This window comes from Anopheles funestus, chromosome 2RL (assembly GCF_943734845.2).
Source record: "Anopheles funestus chromosome 2RL, idAnoFuneDA-416_04, whole genome shotgun sequence".
Classification (NCBI taxonomy): Eukaryota; Metazoa; Arthropoda; class Insecta; order Diptera; family Culicidae; genus Anopheles; species Anopheles funestus.
The window spans coordinates 31217996-31242540 of NC_064598.1; the positions used below are offsets into that span (position 1 = coordinate 31217996).

General features: G+C 45.0%; 7 protein-coding genes across 9 annotated transcripts; 3 read left to right on the forward strand and 4 right to left on the reverse strand.

Moving 5' to 3' along the window:
- Positions 1-2929: 2929 nt before the first annotated feature.
- On the forward strand, positions 2930-7153 carry LOC125764285 (putative ATP-dependent RNA helicase DHX57). Its single transcript, XM_049428380.1, has 3 exons — positions 2930-3052; positions 3111-5170; positions 5254-7153. Exons 1-3 carry the CDS (start codon positions 2985-2987, stop codon positions 6987-6989), a joined length of 3864 nt encoding a protein of 1287 aa, XP_049284337.1. The 5' UTR covers positions 2930-2984; the 3' UTR covers positions 6990-7153.
- Positions 7154-7291: 138 nt separating this feature from the next.
- Positions 7292-9918, reverse strand: LOC125764311 (protein kinase 4). The gene is made up of 3 exons (XM_049428451.1): positions 7924-9918; positions 7671-7828; positions 7292-7587 (listed from the first exon to the last, which is right to left on the reverse strand). Exons 1-3 carry the CDS (start codon positions 9587-9589, stop codon positions 7462-7464), a joined length of 1950 nt encoding a protein of 649 aa, XP_049284408.1. The 5' UTR covers positions 9590-9918; the 3' UTR covers positions 7292-7461.
- Positions 9919-10048: 130 nt separating this feature from the next.
- Positions 10049-11799, forward strand: LOC125764325 (protein Notchless). The gene is made up of 3 exons (XM_049428475.1): positions 10049-10287; positions 10353-11632; positions 11709-11799. Exons 1-3 carry the CDS (start codon positions 10138-10140, stop codon positions 11719-11721), a joined length of 1443 nt encoding a protein of 480 aa, XP_049284432.1. The 5' UTR covers positions 10049-10137; the 3' UTR covers positions 11722-11799.
- Positions 11753-12906, reverse strand: LOC125764352 (U6 snRNA phosphodiesterase 1). Its single transcript, XM_049428516.1, has 2 exons — positions 12420-12906; positions 11753-12285 (listed from the first exon to the last, which is right to left on the reverse strand). The coding sequence occupies exons 1-2, from the start codon at positions 12592-12594 to the stop codon at positions 11753-11755; spliced, it is 708 nt and encodes a 235-aa protein (XP_049284473.1). The 5' UTR covers positions 12595-12906.
- Positions 12907-13044: 138 nt separating this feature from the next.
- LOC125764357 (GTPase HRas) lies at positions 13045-17329 on the forward strand. Its single transcript, XM_049428520.1, has 5 exons — positions 13045-13160; positions 13468-14352; positions 14984-15124; positions 15208-15323; positions 15402-17329. The coding sequence occupies exons 2-5, from the start codon at positions 14214-14216 to the stop codon at positions 15576-15578; spliced, it is 573 nt and encodes a 190-aa protein (XP_049284477.1). The 5' UTR covers positions 13045-13160; positions 13468-14213; the 3' UTR covers positions 15579-17329.
- A 1982-nt stretch (positions 17330-19311) lies between these two features.
- LOC125764347 (39S ribosomal protein L47, mitochondrial) lies at positions 19312-20387 on the reverse strand. The gene is made up of 3 exons (XM_049428508.1): positions 20223-20387; positions 19867-20131; positions 19312-19806 (listed from the first exon to the last, which is right to left on the reverse strand). Exons 1-3 carry the CDS (start codon positions 20315-20317, stop codon positions 19399-19401), a joined length of 768 nt encoding a protein of 255 aa, XP_049284465.1. The 5' UTR covers positions 20318-20387; the 3' UTR covers positions 19312-19398.
- Positions 20388-20655: 268 nt separating this feature from the next.
- On the reverse strand, positions 20656-24325 carry LOC125764296 (pyruvate dehydrogenase phosphatase regulatory subunit, mitochondrial-like). Of its 3 annotated transcripts, none has more exons than XM_049428414.1 (5): positions 23378-24325; positions 22229-23072; positions 21387-22156; positions 21130-21320; positions 20656-21039 (listed from the first exon to the last, which is right to left on the reverse strand). In XM_049428414.1, exons 1-5 carry the CDS (start codon positions 23963-23965, stop codon positions 20784-20786), a joined length of 2649 nt encoding a protein of 882 aa, XP_049284371.1. In that variant the 5' UTR covers positions 23966-24325; the 3' UTR covers positions 20656-20783. The 3 variants fall into 3 exon arrangements, with proteins under 3 accessions (XP_049284371.1, XP_049284370.1, XP_049284372.1); XM_049428413.1 differs by having other exon boundaries at positions 21375-22156; XM_049428415.1 differs by having other exon boundaries at positions 21130-21305; positions 21375-22156; positions 23378-24324.
- Between the last annotated feature and the right edge of the window lie 220 nt (positions 24326-24545).

Below are 24545 nucleotides of genomic sequence, written 5' to 3' on the forward strand. Positions count from 1 at the left end.
TTTTTTTTTATTTTCCTTCAAGTTTTCGCCAAACAACCAATGCATGGCCACACCAACCCCGATATACCGAACCCGTCTAATTCTGCCAGCGAACTGCAGAAACTGTTCTGTGAATGCATTGACTGCATTTGACACGTCGCAAAATGGGTTTTAGTGCCGGGCACGATCCAACTCGTCGCAGCCTGTCGTCCCGCAGTTGCTCTTATCAATCAACGCTTGTTCGAAACGGAGGCGTTGTGTGGCCATGCATTATGCTACGACAGATGCCTCCCCCGGTGTCTATGGGTAGACACGACCGATTACCACCATCAGCTCGACGATCTTGTCCGATAAAGGGACGACCCTTTCGAGCCAATCGGCTTATCGTGCACTACTGCAGCGGAGACACATATGTGTCATAGCGCAGCATCGATACGCTCACCCAAGCCCGCTTGAACGTTGGCAATCAGCTACGATTATTGATGTCTCTGCGGTGCAGTTAAGGAGAACCCATATGGAACAAAGGCAAACGCATCTAACGCCTCCATCGCCTATCTTTTTGCCCCGTATGTCAGTGCTCTCTTGTGGCAGATAGCTAATAGATTACTAAACTGAGTTGCTCTCACGCATAGTTCCATTATACGGCCGTAATCTTGTACAGATTCTTACCGATCCGCGAACACAAAGGATGCGCACGGTTGAAGAATAGCCGATAGTAATTACCGATGACACTGAGCCGCTGTACAGAGAACGTTGATGCGTATGGGATGTTGAACGATTTGATTCCTTCCCTTAACAAAGGATATTACAATGTAAATTTCCCGATGGTCTCATGATGTGCTAACGGTTGGCTTTGCACAAATGCAAAATGCACAAACACACTAAACCACCGGTCAACACGTGAGCCCTACCGGGGCCAATGCTTTCGATTAGTCAAACAAAGAAACATCTATACTCTTGGGGCCCGCCGATACACTTGAGGTGTTTGTCGCCTTTTCCCATTTGACATCGGCGCAACTTGTTTTATGATAAGAATGTTCTTGCAAGTGTGCCATATCAACGTGAGAGGCCATACTTGAATAAGTTTACTGAATCAATTTCCTTTTATCTTAGGGAATAGTTGGACACAATTCACAGCAGAAGTACCATATGCTGCTTGGGGAAAAAAATGACTCTTCAAGGAATTCTGGAATTCTGGAGATTAATATTTTATTACTAAGAAACACCCGCGTTTCTAGTTTGTTTTACAAAGTTAAAGTCTTCATATTTGATATTAACAACTTAAATTAACCGCAGAAAAGCAATGAAAGGAGTTCATTTATATGGTGGAGATGAGGTAAAGAGAGATATTCAAACCCACATCGGGTGTATTGATGAGCCTTGTATTTATAGACTCTCTCTTCTTGGCTTTTAACGACCTTACAGGTCACGCCGGCCATTTCTGGCTTACTAGACTTATTTTACCACGTATCCGGATAGGCAGTCCTTGCTACACGGGGGGGGGGGGTACGGTCCGGATGGGATTTGAACCCGGTTCTGCCGTGTGAAATAGCGCCGTTTATCACATGCACCACCGGGCCGCATATACAGACTCTTTCATTTTAATAACCATAAAACCCTATCGCTTTTCAATTACATTAATCCATAGATCGCTTAAAACAAACATTAAAACAGATTTTTTTGACAATAGACTCCATTTACTTCCGTATGCTTCTTCAAATTGCTAATATTAAAATGATCTTCTTCTGATGGTCCGATCGAATGGTGCTATTAACGCGGTTAACAAAACCGCCCCATTCCTCACCCGAATTACAATGGCTGTTCATACTGTTTCCCCTCGACACTGACATTGCATGGTTCCTATTGTAGTTGCTTCAATCACCACACAACACCGCACAAATATGATTGGGATCCGGATCTCCGGTGTAGATACGTTTCCGATCAGTGAACCACCAAAGGCACGCGATTGAATGTCAATGCTTCAGTAGATTCAAGTTTACCAGCTGAGAACACAATGGAGCAACAAAATGGTTCTTTTTTTTATTCGAGAAGAACGGCTAACAAGTAATTTTGATTCACATTCAATATTTTGCATGACCTTGACAAACCTTCAATGTGTGTACACCGTTAGGGGGGGAGTTCAGTCTCTGTTCATTTTTTGTTAGTTTTACTCCTTGATGATTGTACTATTTGTGAAATTTAAACAATGAATTCGAATTACTGTTTGTTTGCTCGTCTAAACGATTGCAAGATGTCGATAATGAGGATTTAAGGCATAAAATTTCTGGAAGGTGTGGCCGTGATGTTTCATTATTACCGTTTTTTCTCTGCAAGTCATTAAATTGTTTTTTTTTTAGGATTGTCGGATGCACCCACTCGGACCGTGGAAGTAATCCTCATTTACACCAGAACCAATGGTTGAGTGTTTGTAGGAGTTGTTTCAGTTTTGCCATAAAAGAATACCCCCATTTTGCCATTTGAATAAACTTTTTCGCTTTTACTATCAGGGGGGGTCGTCATTTCTTGAAAATTCAATTCGTTTCGTCTGGTAACCTCTCATGTAAACAACCATCAGCTGTTTTTGCGCGCACGAAAGAAATGGCGTTCCGCAAAAAATGTTAACGGCCCCCCAAATCGGATGCAGCTGCAAAAATGCATCAGATCGTGACTTGCACGCAGCTCTCGTACGACGGCAGCAATGTTGCGTACAACTTTTTGTTGAACGAAATGTTGCGAACCAAATTTTAACACATTTTACCGAAATATTTAAATTCTTTCGCGATTGATTAAAAAGGATAACGGAAAAAGCACACATGTGTGTAATTTTTTTCCATTCAGAAAAACATTTTAATTAATCAAATACCGGGAATACTCCAGCCGACAGTTCGTTTTTTGACCAAACTATGGGCTAACAATCGCCCACAACTGGACGGGCTGTCAAATAACAACACATCAAGGGGTAGCTGTCAGCTGATGCGATACGTAAACATTGTGGTGCTAAAAAAATGGACGGAGAAAGCCAGCAGCTGATTGCGGATTGCTTTTTAAGAACAATTGTCGATCCAAGATCCACGTAAGCAATAGTTATTCATCTAATAAAGCGCACTTCTAACCCGTAACAATGCTTTTAGCAATGCTCCGAATGAACTGCCACCCACCAAACAACCAGTCAAAGTGGAGCTGCAAGTTCTGCGACTTAAGGATGAATCACAAACGCTTATCATGGACACACTCAGGGCAATTCATGGGGAGTCCTTTCAGCTGGGTGATATTTCCAAATACGAGGACAAGGGTGGTCGGATGAAGAAAGGTTTCTGGCAGGATCGGGGCAATCTGATCATACAGGGTGGTGTGGATTTCTCCAACATTCCACGCACCGGAAACAGTAACGAGGATAAGTTCCGAATGTACGCAGTCATGAAGCTGCACAGTTACGCTTTCCATCGTTCGCACTGTGAGGAAGCGCTCGATCACCACGACGGGGATGTCGACAAAGCTTTGGCGTTACTGTTTTCAAAGTATTTTCCTTCACCGAGCGATCTGCAACCGCCGGCGGAGGATCACAACGAAGACGAGCTATGCACCTTGCGTGCGGACGAACGCGAAGTGCTGGAATCGATTTACGATAAATTGTTTGTGGAAAAGGAACACAATCGCGTGTGGCAGCTAAAGTTTAAGATTGATCATCTGCTTACACACAGCCCGTCCGAGATGAAAAAACAGGCGGAACGCGAAGCACAACAGGCGGCGGAGGAAAAGCGTCGTATGCTAGAAGCGTTAGCAAAGAAGAAAAAAGTAAAACGCGAAAAATGTTGGAACTTTGCAAAAGGCAAGTGTCGCTACGGCAATCGATGCCATTACTCGCACGAACCAGATGAATCGGACAGTGAGGAAAAGAAGGGCAGTAAAAAGGCGGAGAAAACTACCGAAGAGGATCCGAATTGGTTCTTTCTGGAAATCCGATTCCCTCCCGGGAACCGATATCCATTTGAACGGCCAATACTGTTGCTGAAAACTACCTGTTCCGATATACCGGAACAGCTGTGCCTTAGAGTGAACCGCCGATTGGTGCAAGAGTGCATTGAGCTCACCAATGATGGTATGCCTTGCATCTATGCCGTTGCCGATCTGCTCCAGAATGACGCTGAAATAGGTCAATTTATCGAACAAGATCGATACCAATTTCCCGACGGTAGAAGATCGCTGTTTTACGTTCCGGAACAGGACGCAGGTGAAAGTGGGATTGGGGAAAATTTACCGACGCACCACCAGCGTGGTGTAACTGGTCGTCAAACCGGATCAAAGGTAAACCCAGAACAAGTGATGAAAGAAGACCGGAACATTGTGCGAAAGTTCATGGACAAGCAAACGAACGATGCGTACAAGGAGATGCTAAGGAACCGCCGGAAACTTCCGGCATGGACGAAGATGGCGGAAATCATCAATCTTATGGAATCGCATCAAATTCTCGTCATCAGTGGAGAAACGGGTTGCGGAAAATCAACACAAGTACCTCAATTTCTGCTCGACGATTGGCTGTTACAATCGTCCAAATTGCAATCGAAAGAACCGCTACGGCATGTAGAAATTATTTGCACCCAGCCCCGACGTTTGTCCGCCATAGGCGTTGCGGAACGTGTCGCTGAGGAACGTAACGAAAAGATAGGCAATACGGTCGGTTATCAGATCAGATTGGAGAATAAGATTTCTTCCTCCACACGGTTAACTTTCTGCACCACCGGAATCCTTTTGCGAAGGTTACAATCCGATCCGACGCTCACGAGCGTGACGCACATTATCGTTGACGAGGTGCACGAACGTAGCGAAGAGTCTGACTTTCTGTTGCTGATACTGAAAGAGCTGCTGTTCAAGCGTACGGATCTGAAGGTGATCCTCATGTCGGCAACGCTGAATTCGAATCTGTTTTCTAGCTATTTTGGCGATATTCCTGTTCTGGATATACCGGGGCGAACGTTTCCCGTGGAACAGTTGTTCCTAGAGGATATACTGGAGAGGAGCGAGTTTGTGCTGGAACCGGATTCCCAGTTTTGTCGCAAGTTGCGCAAGGGAGAGCAGGAACTACTGATGCAGGAACTGGAATATTCCGATGTGAAGGCAGCGAATGCAGCACCGGCGAAAACGATTAAAGATGAAAATTTGAAAATGGCCGACATGTTTGCACGGTACGCAGGTAAGTGAAGATCTACATCAGCTTTGTAGAGTTGCGTAAATACTAATCTAATATGCGTAATTTATTTCTCCATTCATTTTCAGACTATTCGAAGCAAACGTGCAAAGCACTGTACCTTATGGATCCTCTTCGTATCAACCCGGAACTGATCGAACACGTGCTAACGTACATCGTTGACGATACTTCCCACAGTTGGCCGAAAGAAGGTTCGATATTGATTTTCCTACCGGGTCTGGGCGAAATACAAACCGTTCATGAATCGCTTGCCGAAAGTAAACTTTTCGGTACCCGTGGCGATCGGTTCGTGCTGATTCCGCTTCATTCAATGCTCACAAACGAGGAGCAGGCACTCGTTTTTCGTAAACCACCTAAAGGAAAGCGGAAAATAGTGCTCAGTACGAACATTGCCGAAACATCCGTCACAATCGATGACTGTGTGTTCGTGATCGACTGTGGCCAGATGAAGGAGAAGCGGTTCGACTCCAACCGTAACATGGAATCGCTCGAGATGGTGTGGGTATCGCGTGCGAATGCTCTCCAGCGCAAAGGTCGTGCCGGACGTGTAATGCCGGGCGTCTGCATCCATCTGTACACACGGCCACGATTTACGCATCACATTCTTGGTCAACCCGTCCCCGAAATCCATCGTATACCGCTCGAACCGCTACTGCTGCGTGTGAAAACTCTTTCCACGTTTGAGGAACGTTCACTGAACGAGGTGCTCGGTGCACTGATCGAACCACCCAGCGTGGAAAACATTCAAGCGGCCAAGAAGCGGCTCATCGATGTTGGTGCATTGGATTTGGAAGAACGACTCACACCACTCGGTCACCATTTGTCTGCACTGCCAGTGGACGTACGGATAGGGAAGTTGATGCTGTTCGGTGCGATCTTCCAGTGTCTCGACAGTGTCCTTACGATGGCTGCAATCCTCAGTTACAAGAGTCCTTTCGTGTCTCCGTTTGGAAAGCGCGATGAAGCCGACAATCGGAAGCGACTGTTTGCGATCGCCAACAGCGATCATCTAACGATGCTCAACGCATACCGCCGTTGGATGGAAGCAGCGCAAAAAAGTCGCTACGCCGGACAGTGTTTTGCGGAGCAAAACTATCTTTCCGGCAAAACGTTAGCCACGATCGGAGAGATGAAGTATCAATTTCTAGAGCTGCTCGTTTCAATCGGTTTCGTGCCGATCGATCTTTCCGGTCGATCCCGTGCCAAAAGGCAACAGTTGGACGATCTACAAAAAGTTACCGGAGCGGAAATCAATGTAAACGGTTCGAACAATCGTCTGCTGGGAGCCATCCTGTGTGCTGCACTCTATCCAAATGTGGTGAAAATTCTTACACCGGAAAAAAGTTTCGTCACCGGTGCGGTAGGAGCTATTCCGCGTTTACCGCAACCTTCCGATTTGCGCTTCAAAACGCAAGAAGACGGTTACGTCGCTTTACATCCCTCGTCGGTGAACGCTTCCGTAGGGCACTTCGGTTCACCGTTTCTAGTGTACCAGGAAAAGATGAAAACTTCGCGGATTTTTATACGTGAAACGACCATGGTACCGCTACTGCCAATGGTACTCTTCTCAGGTAGCGACCTGCAAATCGAGCTGCACGGTGGAGATTTTGTGATTCTGCTGGAAGGTGGCTGGTTGATGCTGCAGGCAGCCACCCATCAGGTCGCTGAAATGATGAAGTTCCTGCGTCTGGAGTTGGCCAAAATGTTGAAGCTGAAAATTAGTGATCCTCTGTTAAACTTGATGAACCACGAGCATGGCAAACGTGTCATCGATACTATTGTGCACCTTATTAGCAAGGAGTAGTGTGGCGAGGCTATTGTACGAACGGAAGGAGCAGTATGGAAAGTGTTTTATATTTACCATTTTTGTATTGTATAGTCCCGTAGTTACGCCGTGTAAATGCAGCTTCCTTTTGGATGTAATGATGTTTCTAAGTTCTAATAAATTCAATTTATATTAACATAGTTCATACACTATTTGCCAGCACACCAGAAGGTCCGTTGGTACGTCGCGATAATGAAAGTGAAAGTAAAAATCGATGGTTGTAGGAATTATGGCGTCACGTTCTGTCATCTTGCAAATCACCAAGCAAAAAGGCCATTACGTTTCCTATACTGCGCTATCCATTCAGTACATTCGGCACAACTTTATTCCTTTTCCAAGTCCTCCCTTCCACAAAGTCGAACTGCTCACATGCACACATCCACTGCCTAACAGCCCACAAACCGTACAAGCCGCTGTACGTACAGGGCAACAGCAAAAAAAAACCCCGATTCTACGAAATCAAATAATCAAGCGCTTTATGCTTATTGTTGCCAAACTTCAGTAGTGCGTCTGAGATTTTCTCTCCCTCGAAGCCAAGATCAAGCAGCTCACTCAGCGGAATAAGATGTTCGATGATCTGTCGGATTACATGCAACAGAGAGAATTAGTAACGTATTTACCAACATGTACAGCAAGTCAACTGTACGCTTAATGTTTTACCTTTTTGTCATCGTTTCCAATGCGCTTTAAAACCCACACCACCCGTTCGAGTGGGAATCCCATAGAACTGATCCGTTTCACTATGTTTTGATCCGTCTGTGTTAGTTGATTGTAAATAGTGTAATCGATGGTACTCCTTTCGGCGGTGTTATTAGATACTGTAAAGATTGGATAAGACAACAGTGGATTAGTTGATTTTGGACTACTTCTTGCCATAATTATTTTTTCTTCCTATCAACCAATTAAATCTTACCAGCATATTGTTCCGTTTCCGTTTGACGATCGGCAATGGTTTGACTATTGTTTCGTGTTCGTCGCGTCGCCGAATCTTGTACCTCATCGTCCAACTGTCGCATAATATCCGGCACGCTTCTAGATTTCGATCGCAGTCCCGTCTGGGTGTCTGCCGTTCCTGCTTCGGACGTTCCGGTAGCAGTTGTATAGATGGAAGGATATGCTGCCACACCACCCGACGAAGAAACGGACTGATAATTGGTATAGTACCCACCAGCTTCCTTGTGAGCTGTTATGGCATTGCTGTAACCATAATTCGGGGCATAGGTAGAGGTACCAGTACCGCTCGCCATCGAAGTGGACGGTGCAGTAACGTATGATTGCTGCTGTTGCTGCTGATACCCGTAACCATAGTTAGTGACGACTGGTGAATAGGAGCTTTGATGATTTTGGCTAACCGGCGAAACGTGGTACGTTGAGTTGGCATAATTCGTGATCGCATAGCGACTTTCAACAGTATTTGCAGGCGAATAGCAAGAAGCGGCTAATGGTGTGGTTTCGTACTGCGTGCCATAATTACTGTACGCTTGGTACGCGTTGTAAGGTGACGGAAGATACTCGTTTACACCGGACGTGGCAACTGTTGTTTGAGTCGGTTGCTGATACTGTGCCGGATACATCGCATACTGTTGATTCGTGCTGTATGCTGTACTGTTGTAAGGATTAGCTGTTATCGGAGACGGGTTGTGAAGCGACGGTTGTTGTGGCTGCTCCTGTTGTTGCCGCTGTTCTGCTGTATTTACAGCCGAAGATGGCAGCACCGATTGTATCTGTTGCTTTGTTTCGTGCGATTCTTCCTGCTTTTCGACCTCATTCACTGGACTAGTGAGGGTAGTGTTTTGCTTTAACACTTGTGCCAAAATATCCAAATCGTTGATCGTACGCAACTCCATGTTATCGAACGGACTCGAAGTATCGTTTTCAAAGTCCGAGTAATTGATTTTATTATAATTATTGTTATTATTATTGTTGTTGCTCCCAAATGTAGAATTCGCCGGCATCGCCTTATCGGATTGCGCCGTCTTTGGAATGATAGTTGCTTTAACGAGCACATTTGGGTAAGAAGCTGGTGCGTCCACAGCACTGGGTACTGTGTCCCGTATCACAGTCGGTACCAGTATCGAGCTTAGCTGGCTCATATGATCGAACGGTTTCGCGTTGGTGCGCTCATCCGACGAGCCGGACGGGGCAGATTCATCGTTCTCTTCCTCGTAATCATCGTCGGACCCGTTGGTCGCTCTAGGCGCTCTAGTGTGCCCGTCGCCATCCGGGTCATTATCGTCGCTAGCACTGGACAGTTCGTCCGTGTTCGGGTATGATATTTGATTTAGCTTTCGCTTCTGTTCCTGCTCGATCACCCGCATCCGTTCCTGTTCCTTGGCCTGTAAACGGACCTTCCGTTCGTAACGATCGCGTTCTTTCACCGCTTTCCATTCCGTTATGCGTTTAAGTACCGTGTCTTCCAGTTCGCCATCGTAACATGAGTCATGCATTACCTGTCCCACATCGTATTGGTTCAAGCGATTCACAACCCCCTGCGGTAGCACTATCTTTGGCGGAGGTTTAAATCGCTCGGATATTTTTACCGGAACACCGTCCATGTAGTTGGGTGGACTGTGCGACATGTCGCGTACACACACCAGCGTGGTGATGTGCGTGCGGAAAAACACGAGCTATTCTAACCGTGCTTCCATCCAAAAAGGCGACCGAGAAACAAATTAAATTATCACACCACATTCTTTGTACATCGTCGACCCGTGGCCTTCATCTTTGCGAAGCGAATGTATGTTCGAGGCCACAAAGATTTAATTCAGCAACTTTTCTCCCTATTCAGCGGAGCGTTTTGGAAAACTAAGTTTAGAAAAAGAAAGTCGTAATTCAAAACGAAAACTCGTAGGAACGGGTTTAAACTTTCACAAAAACTCAACACACAAATTTTACGTTGGAATGAAAATATTTTCTTTTCCTTTTTGCTGTTCCCAAAAAAAAAACACCCAAATGTCACTCAATCCGACGTTTCATCCCAAGGTGTATACAGATGTGGAAACGACTGTAGTTGACAGGTAAATAACATAAAAAATGTGACATTTGCAACGACGGGAGCTCGCCGTACACATGTGCGCTGGAAATCGTTTTGTTGCGGAATCTTTCGAATCTTAACTGCATAACTCTGATGGAAGTGGACGAAAATGAACCAACAACCCAAACGGTGCAAGCCCGGTTCGTATCGGACGTGGGAGAAGAAGCGGGTCCACCATTGGCTCTGCCGATAAACGTTACCAAGGAACAGCTGGAACTGATTTGCAATGCGCTTCTGAAGAACGTAAATATACTACTGCCGAAAGAGCGAATGCTTCACACTCACGTTTCCCAACCATTCTTTTGCAGGAAAAACCAACACCGTATCTATTTTTCGTAAACGATGAAGAAATCAAGCAGTCGATCGATCAAACCGTCGAGCAGAAGCGGCTGAATGCGGAAGATGTGCTGGATATCGTATACCAACCGCAGGCCGTATTCCGAGTACGTGCAGTATCCCGCTGTACGAGCACCATGCCAGGCCATGCCGAAGCCGTGATATCGCTCGCATTCAGCCCAAACAGCATCCACCTGGCGAGTGGGTCGGGTGACAAAACGCTGCGATTGTGGGATCTGAACACGGAGACACCGCACTTCACGTGCACCGGACATCGGCAATGGGTGATGTGTGTTGCCTGGGCTCCTGATTCACTCAAGATTGCGTCTGCGTGTAAAGCAGGTGAAATTCGCATCTGGTCTCCAGATACGGGCAAACAGCTCGGTCGGCCGCTCGTTGGACACAAAAAGTGGATCAGCTGTCTGTCCTGGGAACCTTACCATCGAAATGCCGATTGTCGCTTTCTGGCGAGTGCAGGAAATGATAACGATGCACGTATCTGGGATGTAGTGCTGGGAACATGCGTAAAAGTGATCGCTGGTCATACGGCAGCGGTAACGGCTGTGCGCTGGGGCGGTGCCGGATTGCTGTACACTTCTTCTCGCGATCGAACCATCAAGATGTGGCGTGCGGAGGACGGTGTGCTATGCAAAACGTTCACGGGCCATGCACACTGGGTGAACAATTTGGCCCTCAACACAGATTACGTATTGCGCACGGGTCCGTTTCATCCGGTGATGGACAAAAGCTTAATGTACGGTGATGGCACCAACAAGGACGCACTGAAACAGATGGCTCTAGAGCGTTACGAGAAGGTATGCCCGAACGGAGTGGAATCGTTTGTCTCATGTTCGGATGACTTCACGCTGTACCTGTGGAACTCGAACCAGAAACAATTTGTGACTCGTATGACGGGTCATCAGAACGTGGTGAACGATGTAAAGTACTCGCCGGATGTGAAGTTTATTGCTTCCGCATCGTTTGACAAATCGATCCGGTTGTGGCGGGCGGGAGATGGTGCATTTATTTGTGCCCTGCGTGGCCACGTGCAAGCCGTTTATTCGGTGGGATGGTCGGCCGATTCACGATTAGTACTAAGCGGTAGCAAAGATTCCACTTTGAAGGTATGGAGTGTAAAGGAGCGTAAGCTGGTACAAGAACTGCCAGGCCATGCGGACGAGGTGTATGGCGTAGACTGGGCTCCAGATGGTTCCCGTGTTGCCTCTGGTGGCAAGGACAAAGTGTTAAAGCTGTAAGTATATTGTCTTTGGGTCAGCAACGTTATGATAGTTTTATTAATTTATTTTATTGTGTAACTATTCTTTCAGTTGGGCATATTAAAGCACGACCATTCTTCTGCTACGCGGTGAAATTAGATAAGATCGAAATGAAACATTTTATTCCCACATTTAAACCAAAGTTTCTTCACTAACTGGCTAATGTCACAGTATTCTTCCTCGTACACTCGTTCAAACACGGTGGTAATTGCAGGCAACTGCTTTCGAACTTCGGCTTCCCGGTCACCCAAGCACCAGAGGATACTTACGTGGAACGAACGATCCGCGTAGAACAACGGCAATTTATAATCGGCCAAACATTCATCTACGCTAGTGACGAGTTCATTAAGTGGACCGTAAGATTCCTCAGCCACACGTACCCCCAAAAAGGTGCGCGTGCGTTCTTCATTCACATAGACCTGCAAGCCGGAAAATTCCAGACGAAACCGCCGATGACCGGCTAGTTGGTCTCGTAGGTTTTCCACAAATGGTGCAATGTTGTGGTGCCGAATGGTGAAGGTTTTCGTAAGACTAAGATGCATCTGTTCGATTGGGATGAAGTCGAGAGTAGCGTTTAGCAAATCTTTGCATTCGTTCTGCATTTCAATCCAACCGTCGGAATCACTATCTGAAATCGATCAATTGGTCAGTGTTGATAATGATTTCCGATAGAACATGTAGCATCCAGGATACAAAGCTCATCGCTTCTTGAACTTTTATTAAATTTAAGCAGAACAACGTGGACACAACAAGTTTACTCACAGTCTATGAAAACATAACTGGCCCAGATGCCCCGTTCGTGAGGAAACGAACGTGTTCTTCCTTGGTGTCTGCTCGTGTCGTCCACCTCTGTGGCCGTATTGTCGTGAAACTGTAGTACCGGAGAAGGTAACACCACATCCTTCGTTTTTGGTACTCGATCGTTTTTATTATCCATTTTCGATGGTATTACGCTTTGTGCACTTAATTTCTACGCTCGTTCCCTTGCTGAAACTGTTTTGTTCGTCGAACAGCCGGCATCGTTATTCGAGAAAGCTGATCTCGGCTCGAACCAGACATCTGTCAAAATATTACCTGTTGTATTGAGTCTTTCATTTTTTTTGGTAAATTTGCAATAATAAAAGAGAACTTATTAACTTATAAATTGTAGAATGATTCTTAATTTATTAAAGTGTTATTATTTTAATGTAACATTAGAATAAAAGGAAGAGAACTGGTTTGTTTTAATTTAATTTGTCCGTTTGGAAGTAAAACAGTTGTCCGTAGTGCGTTCATCTTCGAAAATGTATCTAGCAACCTTAATGTTTTTGTTCCACTTCGGCTTCGGTCGAACTGTCCAACCTCGGAGAACTTCGGCTCGTGGGTTTATGCTCAAGTTTAGTTCTAAACACGCCGACGCCATTTTCAATAAAAACGTAAAAAGTAGGAGCCACTGTTCGTCCGTATGTAGAAGTTAATTTGCACTAAAATTACACTTACATTGGTGTAAAACGTGAAACAAAGGTAAGTGGTGTAGTGTAATGTAAAACACGTGCGTGTAAAGCAACGCGGTGCTTGAGGAAATCGCTCGCCAAACTGTGCCAAAGGAAGGAACACCCTACGGTGCAGATTCTGTGCACGGAAGATGCGATCCAACAGCATCATCATTGTCTCAATGAAATGCATAATAAGGCACTCCTAGTGGTGTGTCAGACGGAATGTTACAGGATGTTTTAGTCATTTCTGCAAATGATTTCTTGTTGCGGTGTCCGGCAACAGTGTAGTGGTCGCATTAAGCTAAGCTAACAAATTCTTCCCATCATCATCCTAGGGCTCAATTTTAGATCAGCGAAGAAGAGGAGCCCCAAACAGTGCACGGCGTAGAGAAAGAGAAAAAACGCGAGTGCGCTAGAGCGAGGTGGATAGTGTTGATAGAACAAGAAAGAGCACAACGTCGAACGACGGGCGTTGTACTTCATCGTCGTCATCGTCATCATTGGCAATCATCAGCGCCATCATCAACGAGCAACCTGATCGCAGCCATCCTGCCTGGCCGTTCGGCTGGCGAAATAAGGGAAGAAAGCATAAAGTAGGAGAATAATAACAACAATCTTTAGTATTCTCGTCAGCGAACAAAAAAAAAACAGTCGGCAACAGGAAGGGGTGTGCATTGGTTGCGTTTGCTGGTAGAGTGTGTGTACATGCTGTGAAAAAGTGCTAACCACAGTGACGTGAGCCATTGAGTGCGCAGGGAAAATAAGGCAAGCAGGGAATTGTGCAAGTGTGTCATTAAGGTTAGTGATAAACGCAAGAAAAATCGAACCCCAGATCCTTTCGGCAAGGAGTACCATTCACATCAACAACAAACGGTTGGCTGAAAGCGATTCAGTTTTGCCACATTCGGTGTCGAACGAACGAACGAAGCAGCTATCCGTCATCTGTTGCCTGCGCCCTGGGGCCTGGGGGGATTACGGCAGCCGTGGTTGTGCTTTGTTAAGGAAGAATTTTGCTGCCCTTTTGCTTGCGTCGGCCCGGCCTGTTGAAAATCGAATTCGCAACCCAATCCCAGGCGGTACGATGACGGAGTATAAACTAGTTGTAGTAGGCGCTGGAGGTGTCGGCAAGTCGGCGCTTACCATACAGCTCATTCAGAATCATTTCGTGGATGAGTATGATCCAACAATTGAAGATTCCTACCGGAAGCAAGTAGTTATAGGTAAGTTTGACTGTTATTTTTAGCGAATTATTCACCATTTCAAAAAGGGAAAAGCATCTCTTCTTTGTGTAGTTGTGCAAGAAGAACATTATTAGCGAGAAAGATTGTTGGTTGAACAGGAAGATACACTAATCATTGGTGTACATGGAAATCTGTTAAATTGTCATAATTAGCATTATATATTTACAATTTCTAAATATTTTGAAATTTTGTTTTATTCAAGTATTTAAGTCGAGTGTGCTTCAATTAATTGTTTTTGTTTTCTTTTTGTCTATAAAATCCACGGACAATTTGCAAATTTTTCCACGCAATCTTCTTAAGATGTGAATCAGCAAATCAAGTGTCTGGCTTAGGACGGAATTTCTCACAATAATTGAATTCAATTAATGCATCCCCATTTATTCGTTCTGCAAGATGTTCTTACTCATCGTGCGCATCTCTCCATCGGAGCGGCTAGCGGGTGGTGGTAAAATAATGATTACACGATCACAGCCCAAGCACGATGTGTATCTGCGCTATTATCTAATCTTATCGCTAATCATATTCTAATTACTTTCTACCACCCTATTTGCTGTACGGAACGTGTCCAATAATTCCACACTCTATCCTGCTTGCACTCATTTTCCTCTAGATGGCGAAACGTGTTTGCTCGATATTCTGGACACAGCCGGTCAAGAGGAGTACTCAGCTATGCGTGATCAGTATATGCGAACGGGTGAAGGATTTCTATTAGTATTTGCTGTTAACAGTGCCAAAAGTTTCGAAGATATAGGTATGTGTAGTCCGCGTTGTTGTTGTGTGGTTAGTAGTTTAATAACGATGATGATTCCTTCATTCCCCCCAAAAACCTTACAGGAACCTACCGAGAACAGATTAAACGTGTTAAAGACGCAGAAGAAGTGCCAATGGTGTTAGTTGGCAACAAATGCGATCTGCAAGCGTGGGCAGTGGATATGAATCAGGCCAGAGACGTAAGTGTTGCACCTTTTTCCACCGACAAGCGGTACAACCGTGAGCATTTATTAACGGCTTGCGTTTATGTGTTTTAGGTGGCGAAACAGTACGGTGTTCCTTTTGTAGAAACTTCGGCCAAAACACGGATGGGGGTGGACGATGCATTCTATACGCTAGTGCGCGAAATTCGCAAAGACAAAGAGAGGGGGAAGAAGAACCGAAAGCACCATAAACTGGTATCCAGCAGACGATTCAAGTGCCAGTTGCTATAAGGCTGCAAATAGAAAGGGATCATCGCACGTTACCACCCTCTCCTATGAATCAGCCGCAGCAGCATCAGTAACACACACACAGTATGTCCGCGCCTCGTTTTCTAATATTCGACTTATTGACCTACAAGTGAAAGATAGGGCCAGAGCGGAGGAACACGTTCACTACCAGGAAGAGATGTGCGGCAGTAATACGGCAAAATGGCATCATACCCTCACTGTGTCTAACTTTCCGTCTGCTGGTCTTCTGGTATACAAACACACACACACACTCACAATAACACACAATCACACACACACACACACATACCGTTGTGCAGGAAAGACAGCGGACAAATTACTAATATTCAGCTGATGGAGGATGTTTCTTTCTGCGAAAATTTTGAAGTTTTACACGCACATCTTTTTAAGCGCCATTCATTGCGTTCGCCGTAGCTAGATAACACGCTAAAACGAGCTAAAAGTTGAGCAATTAGCGAAAGATTTGTCCGAATCCGCGAGCAAAGTGGTACCGGGTGGGGCGGGTGAAACAATCCGTGGTTTTATCGTGAATCGCACAAAGAAAAATCAATGGACTGTTCCATCTGGAGTATGGAGTGCCGAACTCGTATCAGCAACTCGAAAGAGCACGGTTAGCAATGAGCGAATGAGGGTAAAAAGTGTGCTTGTTTGTAGGTAGTTGGAATCTGTAAAAGACGACACACAAGTCGCGCTTGGTCCACCGCCCCCCCCCCTGGTCAACCACAATACACTCTGGCATGGTAGCAAAAAAAAAAAACTATTGTACCACCCACGGCATTATTTGGTGAATAGTATCGATAACGCTATAAAAAAGCTATTACAACGCAAAAAAACAGATAACACGGTGAGAAACATAAGAATAGAGTGTATGAGCGCGAATGTATAGGCAATGTTTGTATCTAATCTTTGTACCCAGAAAAAAAGGGAACTAAACGTTCTTCACTTGTCTGCCTGTAAAGACCTTACATAAAAAGGGGGTTAAATATTAATTACGAACATTAGGTAATTTAGATATCTCTTTTGCTCTTAAATTCACATGTCTACTATCCGTACCGATGAGGCAGAATGTGTACGCACTGGGTGTGCAATCGAAACAAAACTTGTGTGTGGCACATAGTAAAAATGCAGAAACGATCAATGAGATGCTTTTTTTCCTTTCCCTCTCTTGGATGATGGTTGTTCCTTAAAACGGTCGTCCGAACGGTGGTAGTATAGGCGAAACGAATGTGTGCTATTACGGGGCATCATTAGTTATTAGCAGCAAGCAGCCTGCAGAAAAACAAGCGAACACTTGACTCGTGGCAAAGATTGAAGACATTCACACATACACAAAAACACGCATATACATATATATATACATATAAGTAACATTCATCGGGATGACTATTAACATTCGCCGTTTGCATTCGGGGAAATGCAGGAAGAAATGTGAAAACGTTACGTTGATAGATTGGTAAGATTTCTAAAAGAAAACCCAAAATTGTAGGTGAAACGATAAATAGGTAATGTGAATTGATCTACGGGCAGAGAGGAGAATCACCGGCGAAACAATCCATAAATAATCCGATATTTTAGTTTTACGCGAATTAATCGAAACATAAACGAGAAGAAGGAGTGGTAGAGTGGGAGACGAAATAAGGAAAGTAAACAAAACAACTGACATTAATTTACATCGTATTTTCTTATGTTCATTGAAAATAATCAATATCGACATGTGTAGGTTTTGATTTTAATTTTCATTTTCAAATATTTGAATGAAACACCGAACGTCGGTTAGAGCCTTAGTTCGGCTTTACAAGGATTACTTCACGAGGACATAATAGCTTTACCGTAATTACCACGTAATGAAACCGGAGCATGGTAGAACTCCCGCTACACAAGCTGCTCCAGAATTGTATAGTGCTTCGTATTGCATATTGGGTGGAAAAGCTTGTATTGGTTATTTGGCTTTGCCCGTTATTCCGAATGTATCGATTCGTTATCTAACACTGTGTTCAACCAACCGCGCATGTTCTTCGAAAGGGCATTGAGTTTTGAGTTTATTCTAAATGTGATTATGCTCGCCATGTGTACCATGTGAGCCATTGCCTTTTTTAGAGATATTTAGCTATTGTGTCAATTTTGTGCAAAACTATCTGATTGATTATATATGTATATCCGTTAGTTGGTAGACTGAGTCTTTTTGGTATGATTGAATTGGAATTGTCTCCCGTATGCTCAGTGTACTCGCGCACACACGTGTAGCCTCTACATGGGTGCGATTTTATTGCATTAAATTTGTGGCACCTAAACGAAACGACGAAAGTCAAGAAGGAACCAATTTTTGTTCACACAACCATACACTTAACGTGGGGAGGGAGAAGTGAAAGTGATGCTAGCGAGTGACAAACGGAGAGAAGAAGGATCTAAAACAAAAGCACAGCTAAAAAAAAACACTCAGGTTCACCACACCTCCAATGCAGAAAACCGAAAAGAATATTTTGTGCAAATATTCAATTCATCAAACACAGAAGGGAGAAGGGCAGGGGTGACGTATTATTGGATGTCGAGTGCGCCTGGAACTGTAATTTCTGCCGATTAGGCGATTAGGTCGATCCAGCACTAAGCCTATTCAGAACTCGTGCAGGGTTATAATAATATTGAGATATTAAATATGTGAACGTTTTGCTATCTTCTGAAAACATGTATCTACATAATACGACGTCTTAGCGCCAAATGCAAACGCAAACATTATATACATATAATAGACGATACTAGAACACGATAAACGAACAACGGCGTATGGATTTGCTGGCAGAAAAAAAGGAACAGCGAATGTGTGTAATGGGTTACAACACATTCGATGTGATTATGCATTAGAGAAGTGATGCAAAACAGAACATGCTTTATTTCCCTGCAGTACATACGCTTCTTAGTGGTGGAGTAGTATGAAGCGCAAGAACGCTTTGTAAAAAAAAAACAGGAGGAACAAGAATAACAACCACGATTCCAGGCAGCATCGGCCTATCCCTTTCGAATGTCTACTGATAAACACGAACACGACGATGACTAAGCGGAATTCTCCTTCTAACAATTACTGTTACACACATTTCAAGCCATAACATGTAGTCCAACGTGCATCAAAAGAAAAACGAAGGAGGAATCCATCTCTTGGCGGGGCGGACAAAGGCCACAATACACAATGATGGTATGAACAATTGCACTAGCATTATTTGCAAATGTCCATTCCCCCCAAAACAATACGCAAAATCCTCTTTCGACCCAAAAGGCAGATGGATAAATGATAGGTGGACAAACAGAATGATTGTCCGATGGGAACGTTCCGTCACTACGAATGACCCTTAGCGAGGGAAGGTTTAGCGAACTCAGAAGGATCTCTCTAAATGGCCTTTAAAGGATATGCGTGTGTTTTCTAGTAGTTCCTCCAGGCAACACACGAAACACGCGGGGAGGTAGAGGTGGGCTGAGAGAGCGCAGCAGTCAAACTGAGCGTCATAATTCGCACATATTTGATAAATATGAATAAAACAAAAAACACGTACGTATCTACGCCACAAAAAAATGGTCAGTAATGTGAGCCTGGCACGAAGACCATAGGAGAAGAGAAGTGAAAAGATAAGAAATAAAAAAAGGAAATTGTATTCAAATATCGAGTGCGGGTTTTGTGTCCAACATTCGTCTATTTTACAGGCGCGATAATGTGAAACAATCGAGATCGGTTCCGAATGCATTTTATTCGTAACTATTAAATGTGTAAGGGGGGTGACTTTCCGGCAGCTATTTACGAACTACTCTGTACTGACTAATTCAATCGAATTTTATCCAGTTTGTACAGTTTCTCCACGTCCACGGAAGGAAACCGTTGCGCCAGCGTGTCACGATCAATGTTGGGGAAGCGGCGCAACAGATGGACTACCTCGTTACGTTCCCGGTTGCGTAGCTTTCGCTTTTCGTTGTACAACCGTTCACGATAAAGGCGCAAAAATTTCCTCACGGCGTGTCCACCATAGGTAAACTTGTGCCGTTCGTTCCACTTGGTGTTAGCGTACTTTGGAATTACATGCTCAAATGCACGATAGTAGAACCGTATGCCGAGCTCGTTAGGAACGACTTTACCAGGACGTTCACCAGTCTTTCCGGTTTCCAGTTCGTGGTATGCACGATTTCGCTCCCGAACCACTTCTTCCAGATTTTCCATTGATTCTTTAACCTGAAAAAAACAATCCCTTTTTTATTGCTGTTACTCCATAGGTACGACGGCTCAAACTACCTTATCTAACCGTTCCGGACTGGGAAATAGTTCCATTTTTTCTTTGCACTCGTGTTCCATCGTCAGTAGCATATTACGTTCCTTCAGCAGTACAAACCACAGCTGGTGCAGATCACTGTTTGACTTGATCCGCAGATCATCCTTCGTCCATCCACGGCCATGCTTAACCTCTTGTTCTCCCCAGTGCTTTTTGTCGTCGAAAAATTCGGTCAACTCAAACCGTGGCACCGTAGTGGAAATGCCTCTTACGGATGGTACCGTTTTCCTGTAACAACACAACAAAACCATGTACCGATTTAATTGAAGTGCCGGGTTTTATGTAACTTTGAATGTTGTTTTTCCACGGCTTCTCGTACCTTTGGAGAAGGGCAAATGATTGCTGTGTGCTAACGGTTGATAAACATTTCGATAATTGTAGTGAAATTGGGAAAAATTGCCTTAAAATATTCATTTCGTACGACTGCTACGAAATTGCGCTCCGGGAGTGAATGTGTTTCTGGGTAGAATTCTGGCATGTTTACGTTTTAGCCGTAGCTGTCACTTTCGTCAGACGTCTGATGACGGCTATGCGAAACGTCTGATATGTTTCAGGGTTGTAGCGGGATGTTTGGTTTTCAAAAATTTCAATCCAATGGAGTCGCCAGGTCTTTTTTAGGATTAACTGAAGAATTAGAACTTAATGGAGTTTTGGTAAGATACTAGGATGGCAAACTAAGTCAACTAGTTTTCTAAAAATCGTACAGATTGAATGCTTTCTCTTCATTTTATTATGAACTCCCAAAAAAAACCTTTCAAGCTTGCCATGCATAGCAGTAACATTACATTTATTTGAAAATAAATTATCTATTTTGTACAGTAGTGCATCTGTTGCAGATAAATCTCTGTAATATAAACTAACCGTGTAGACTTTAGTAACTTCAACTTTGTTGCTGTTTTTTCTCTTTTAGCACTGTCGGGCGGTACGATTTGCTCAGATCTTGCCGCTCGATTGCGCTGGCCATTGCCGCCTTTGGATGGATGTGTTGTGTCAAACGGAACCGCTTGCCGGCAATATCAATGTGATACACCGCATCCTTATCCATGATGAACTCCGTGGTGATGGTACGCACGGCATTACCTTCCGGGCGACTAATATAACCCAAGCAGACAAGCTTTTCCGACGCAAATCCATAGCTTGAAAGCAGAGGAATAAAAATGAAAAACATTTCCGTAGTTAGATACCAAATTAAGAATTTTCTAGAATAATTTCTGTTAAATACTCACCCGGCCGAAGTAACTGTACCGCAAAATACATTATTCCTGTACAGCGGTTCACCACCCCACGGCCACACATCCTTATCGATGTCGATGTCCTCCACGTGGAAGAGTACGAGTCGCTTCTGCAGACCTTCACGCTTCTGACGCTCCAGCGCTTGTCGGCCGATGAAATTTTCCTTTTTCTTCAATTGTGAAATCTGTAAACCAACCAGTGACTCAGAACACACAGAACATGCACACACCGTACTTACATCCAATCGTACCGAGTAAAACACGCCTGCCTCGAACGGTGTCGCCATGCTGGTCAGTTCATCGCCCCAGAACGGAATGAACTTGTCGATGCGCAGAAACCGTTGCGTTAGCGTGCCAACATCGCGTGCCCCATAATCACGCCCGCGCGTGATCAGTCGATCGTACACGTGCAGTGCGTATTCCGATGGAACGTACAGACAGTAACCGGGCATACCGGTGTGCGTGAAGGACATGATCATCACATCGCTCGCGTAACCAATGTTGAGCTTGCGATAGCTGAACGGTGCCAACCGTACATCCGAATTCGACAACTCGCTCATCAGTAGAGTGGATTTCGGCCCAACGACATTTATCACGGTATACATGGAGGTAACATCGTTCAGCTGGACGGACGCATCGGTAGGCAGATTGCGCGACATCCACTCGTAGATGCGCGTCTGCTGCGAGGATGGAGAGATCATAAAATAGCTGTCCTCTGTCTGCCGTATCAGCATGCAATCGTTCTCGTATCCACCACGCTCATTCAACATGCCGGTGTGCACAATATGGCCGACCGTAATGTTCACATCATTGGCACACATATACTGAAGGTAGCTCAGCACGGCATTCTCCCCCGAAACCATATCCGACTGGATTCCGGGTTTGATTTCAATCTTGGAAAAGGACGATATGTCAATGATGCCGACGTGCTGTGCACAGGCTTGATACTCTTTCTCCATGAATTGAAAGAATTTCGGCTTATAGAAACTTCCTTCTGGGAGCATTGGCAACGGATCGCCACCTGAAAAAAGGGTAGAACGCAGAAACGAGAATGAGTAGATCATTATATCAAGTAGAATATCATGCTACGTACGGCGAAAATCCGCATCGAAGTACAGCGCCCTTTCGTAGCCCATCTTCGTACCAAACACGGCACCACGCGCCTCCAGCACGCTGTACAATGGCGAACAGCGTAACTTGCGCGAAAACTTGTACTCGCTTTGATTTGGATAAAGGATGGCATATTGACGTCCCACGACCTCACGGATACGCTGCTGCAGATACTGCCGATTGTTGTGCAGATCCAGAAAGCGTTGCACATTGAACGGCAACATATCGATCGTTGGCGTTCCGCTGACAATCCATTCGGCTAACGCTTTGCCTACACCGCCCGATCCTTGCAACGGATTTCCATTCATACCGCAGGCAACGAAATAGTTCTTCACCTCAGCCGATTCCCCAAATATGAGCCGTCCGTCCGGTGTAAAATTATCCGGACTGTTGCGTATCGCGGGCATAGTAAGATCACGCAACACCGGCAACCGATCGACGGCTTTCTCCCACAGCCCGGCACAATGGCTGTGGTCTTCCTGCAGATGCTCTTGCCACGCTTTCGGGATGTCCTTCGTTTCTTCGAACGCTGGTTTGGCATCCTTCTCGAACCAACCGACCAGTAGCGACTGATCGTACTGTCGGGCGTACAGATTGCTATCGTAATCTCTAACGCACGGGAGCAGATTATCGTCGTCCGTCGGTAGATTTAAGTTGGGCGTGAGGGCGTAATAGTGCTGGGCAGGATAGGCCGGAACGCGAACCGGTGGTTTCGACTTGAGGCCAAGTTCGCGGGCCCACATGCCGCTACAATTGACGAAGTATTCACAGGTGATTGTGCCAACATCGGTTTCGACTGAGTAAACTCGCTCGTTTTTGGTGTTGATCTACAAAAGGAATGATCAACAATATTGGTGGTATGAGGATAGGTTTCCAGGACCATTGAAATCTTCACGGGAATATTGAAATATTGAAGATCTACCAACAACAAAAAACCCATTCTCCAGATCATGTGTTCCTCTTTCTTTTTTAATTTCTTGCTGTAGAAGTCATTTGAAATTCCTCATTTATGGTGTTTATCTGTTTTCCAAAAACTATCCAAATCGTTTGTTAAATGTTTTAAATTAAAATCTACCAATTTTAAAAGGTTCATTGAGTCGAAGAACCTAACTCTCCGTAAACCAGCACTTACGTATTTCACCTGGCATCCTTCAAAGTATTTAACGCCTTTGCGCTGCGCCTCGCTCGCTAGCACTTGCACAACGGCCGCTGGATCGGCAATGCAGTCATCCGGCACGTATACCGCCCCTTGCAGATCATCCGTATTCAGAAACGGATGCAACTTTTTCGCCGTATCCGAATCCACCAGCTCACACTGCATCCCGGTCGGCAGAATGTAAGCGGCGCGGCGCTGCAACGCTATCACGCGATCGTGCGTTTGCGCTAAATTAAGACTGCCACATCTTCGCAATCCAATGTCGTGGCCCTGCTCGTGCAGCTTCTGGTACAGCTTCAAACTTTCCACAATAATGTTACGCTCGGGTGTTGGCTTAAACAGACCAACCGTGCCCGAACCGAAATGGGATGTTCCGCTGCCAATCTTGCTCTGGTCCAGTACCACCACATTGTTCCAACCATTGTCCGCCAAATGGTACGCGACCGAATTCCCGAGCAGCCCAGCACCAGCCACTACCACACGTGCCTGGCTGGGGTTCGCTTCACTTATCACGCTGCGTGTATTGGGGCGTGCTCCGGGTACGGTTCTCAGTATCTTAAACATTTTGTTTCACCCGGCACTATACGATGCGAAGTATCACTGTTACGGTTCGGTCGAACCTGTGCTCCACAAAATCGCACCACAATTCGGGGCTTACATAATTCAATTTAAATCTTTCACTCGCTGACGGACCAGCGCCACTGATCGCACGCTGTCGTGCGAATCGACTCATTAATACGAACAGTGTGCCCCGACCCGGGGTGCGACGACATCGCTACACGGATTGAAAATGTGTTCACGGGACATGTTGAAAAACATGCACACGTTCCCTTTAGATCTCCGTGACAGTGATCGATATCCAATATTATTGTCAGTCAACTGTCGGAGAAAATCTGGTTCTGCCTACGGTGGCACATGCGCAGATCGCGGATCTTGTTTTGCTCCTCTTTCGTTTTTTCTTTCGCGCTAAATATCATGTTACCGCGTGGATTTCAAGGACGTGCATGTATGTGTGAAACAGCTGTTTGTAAACAAATGCATACGGGGCTTTGTTTATACCCCTCGATGCGCTTTGACCCACCCTCACATGAACTCCACACCCCTAGCAACCAGCATTGTTAATAACATTTAGTTCGAATAGGCA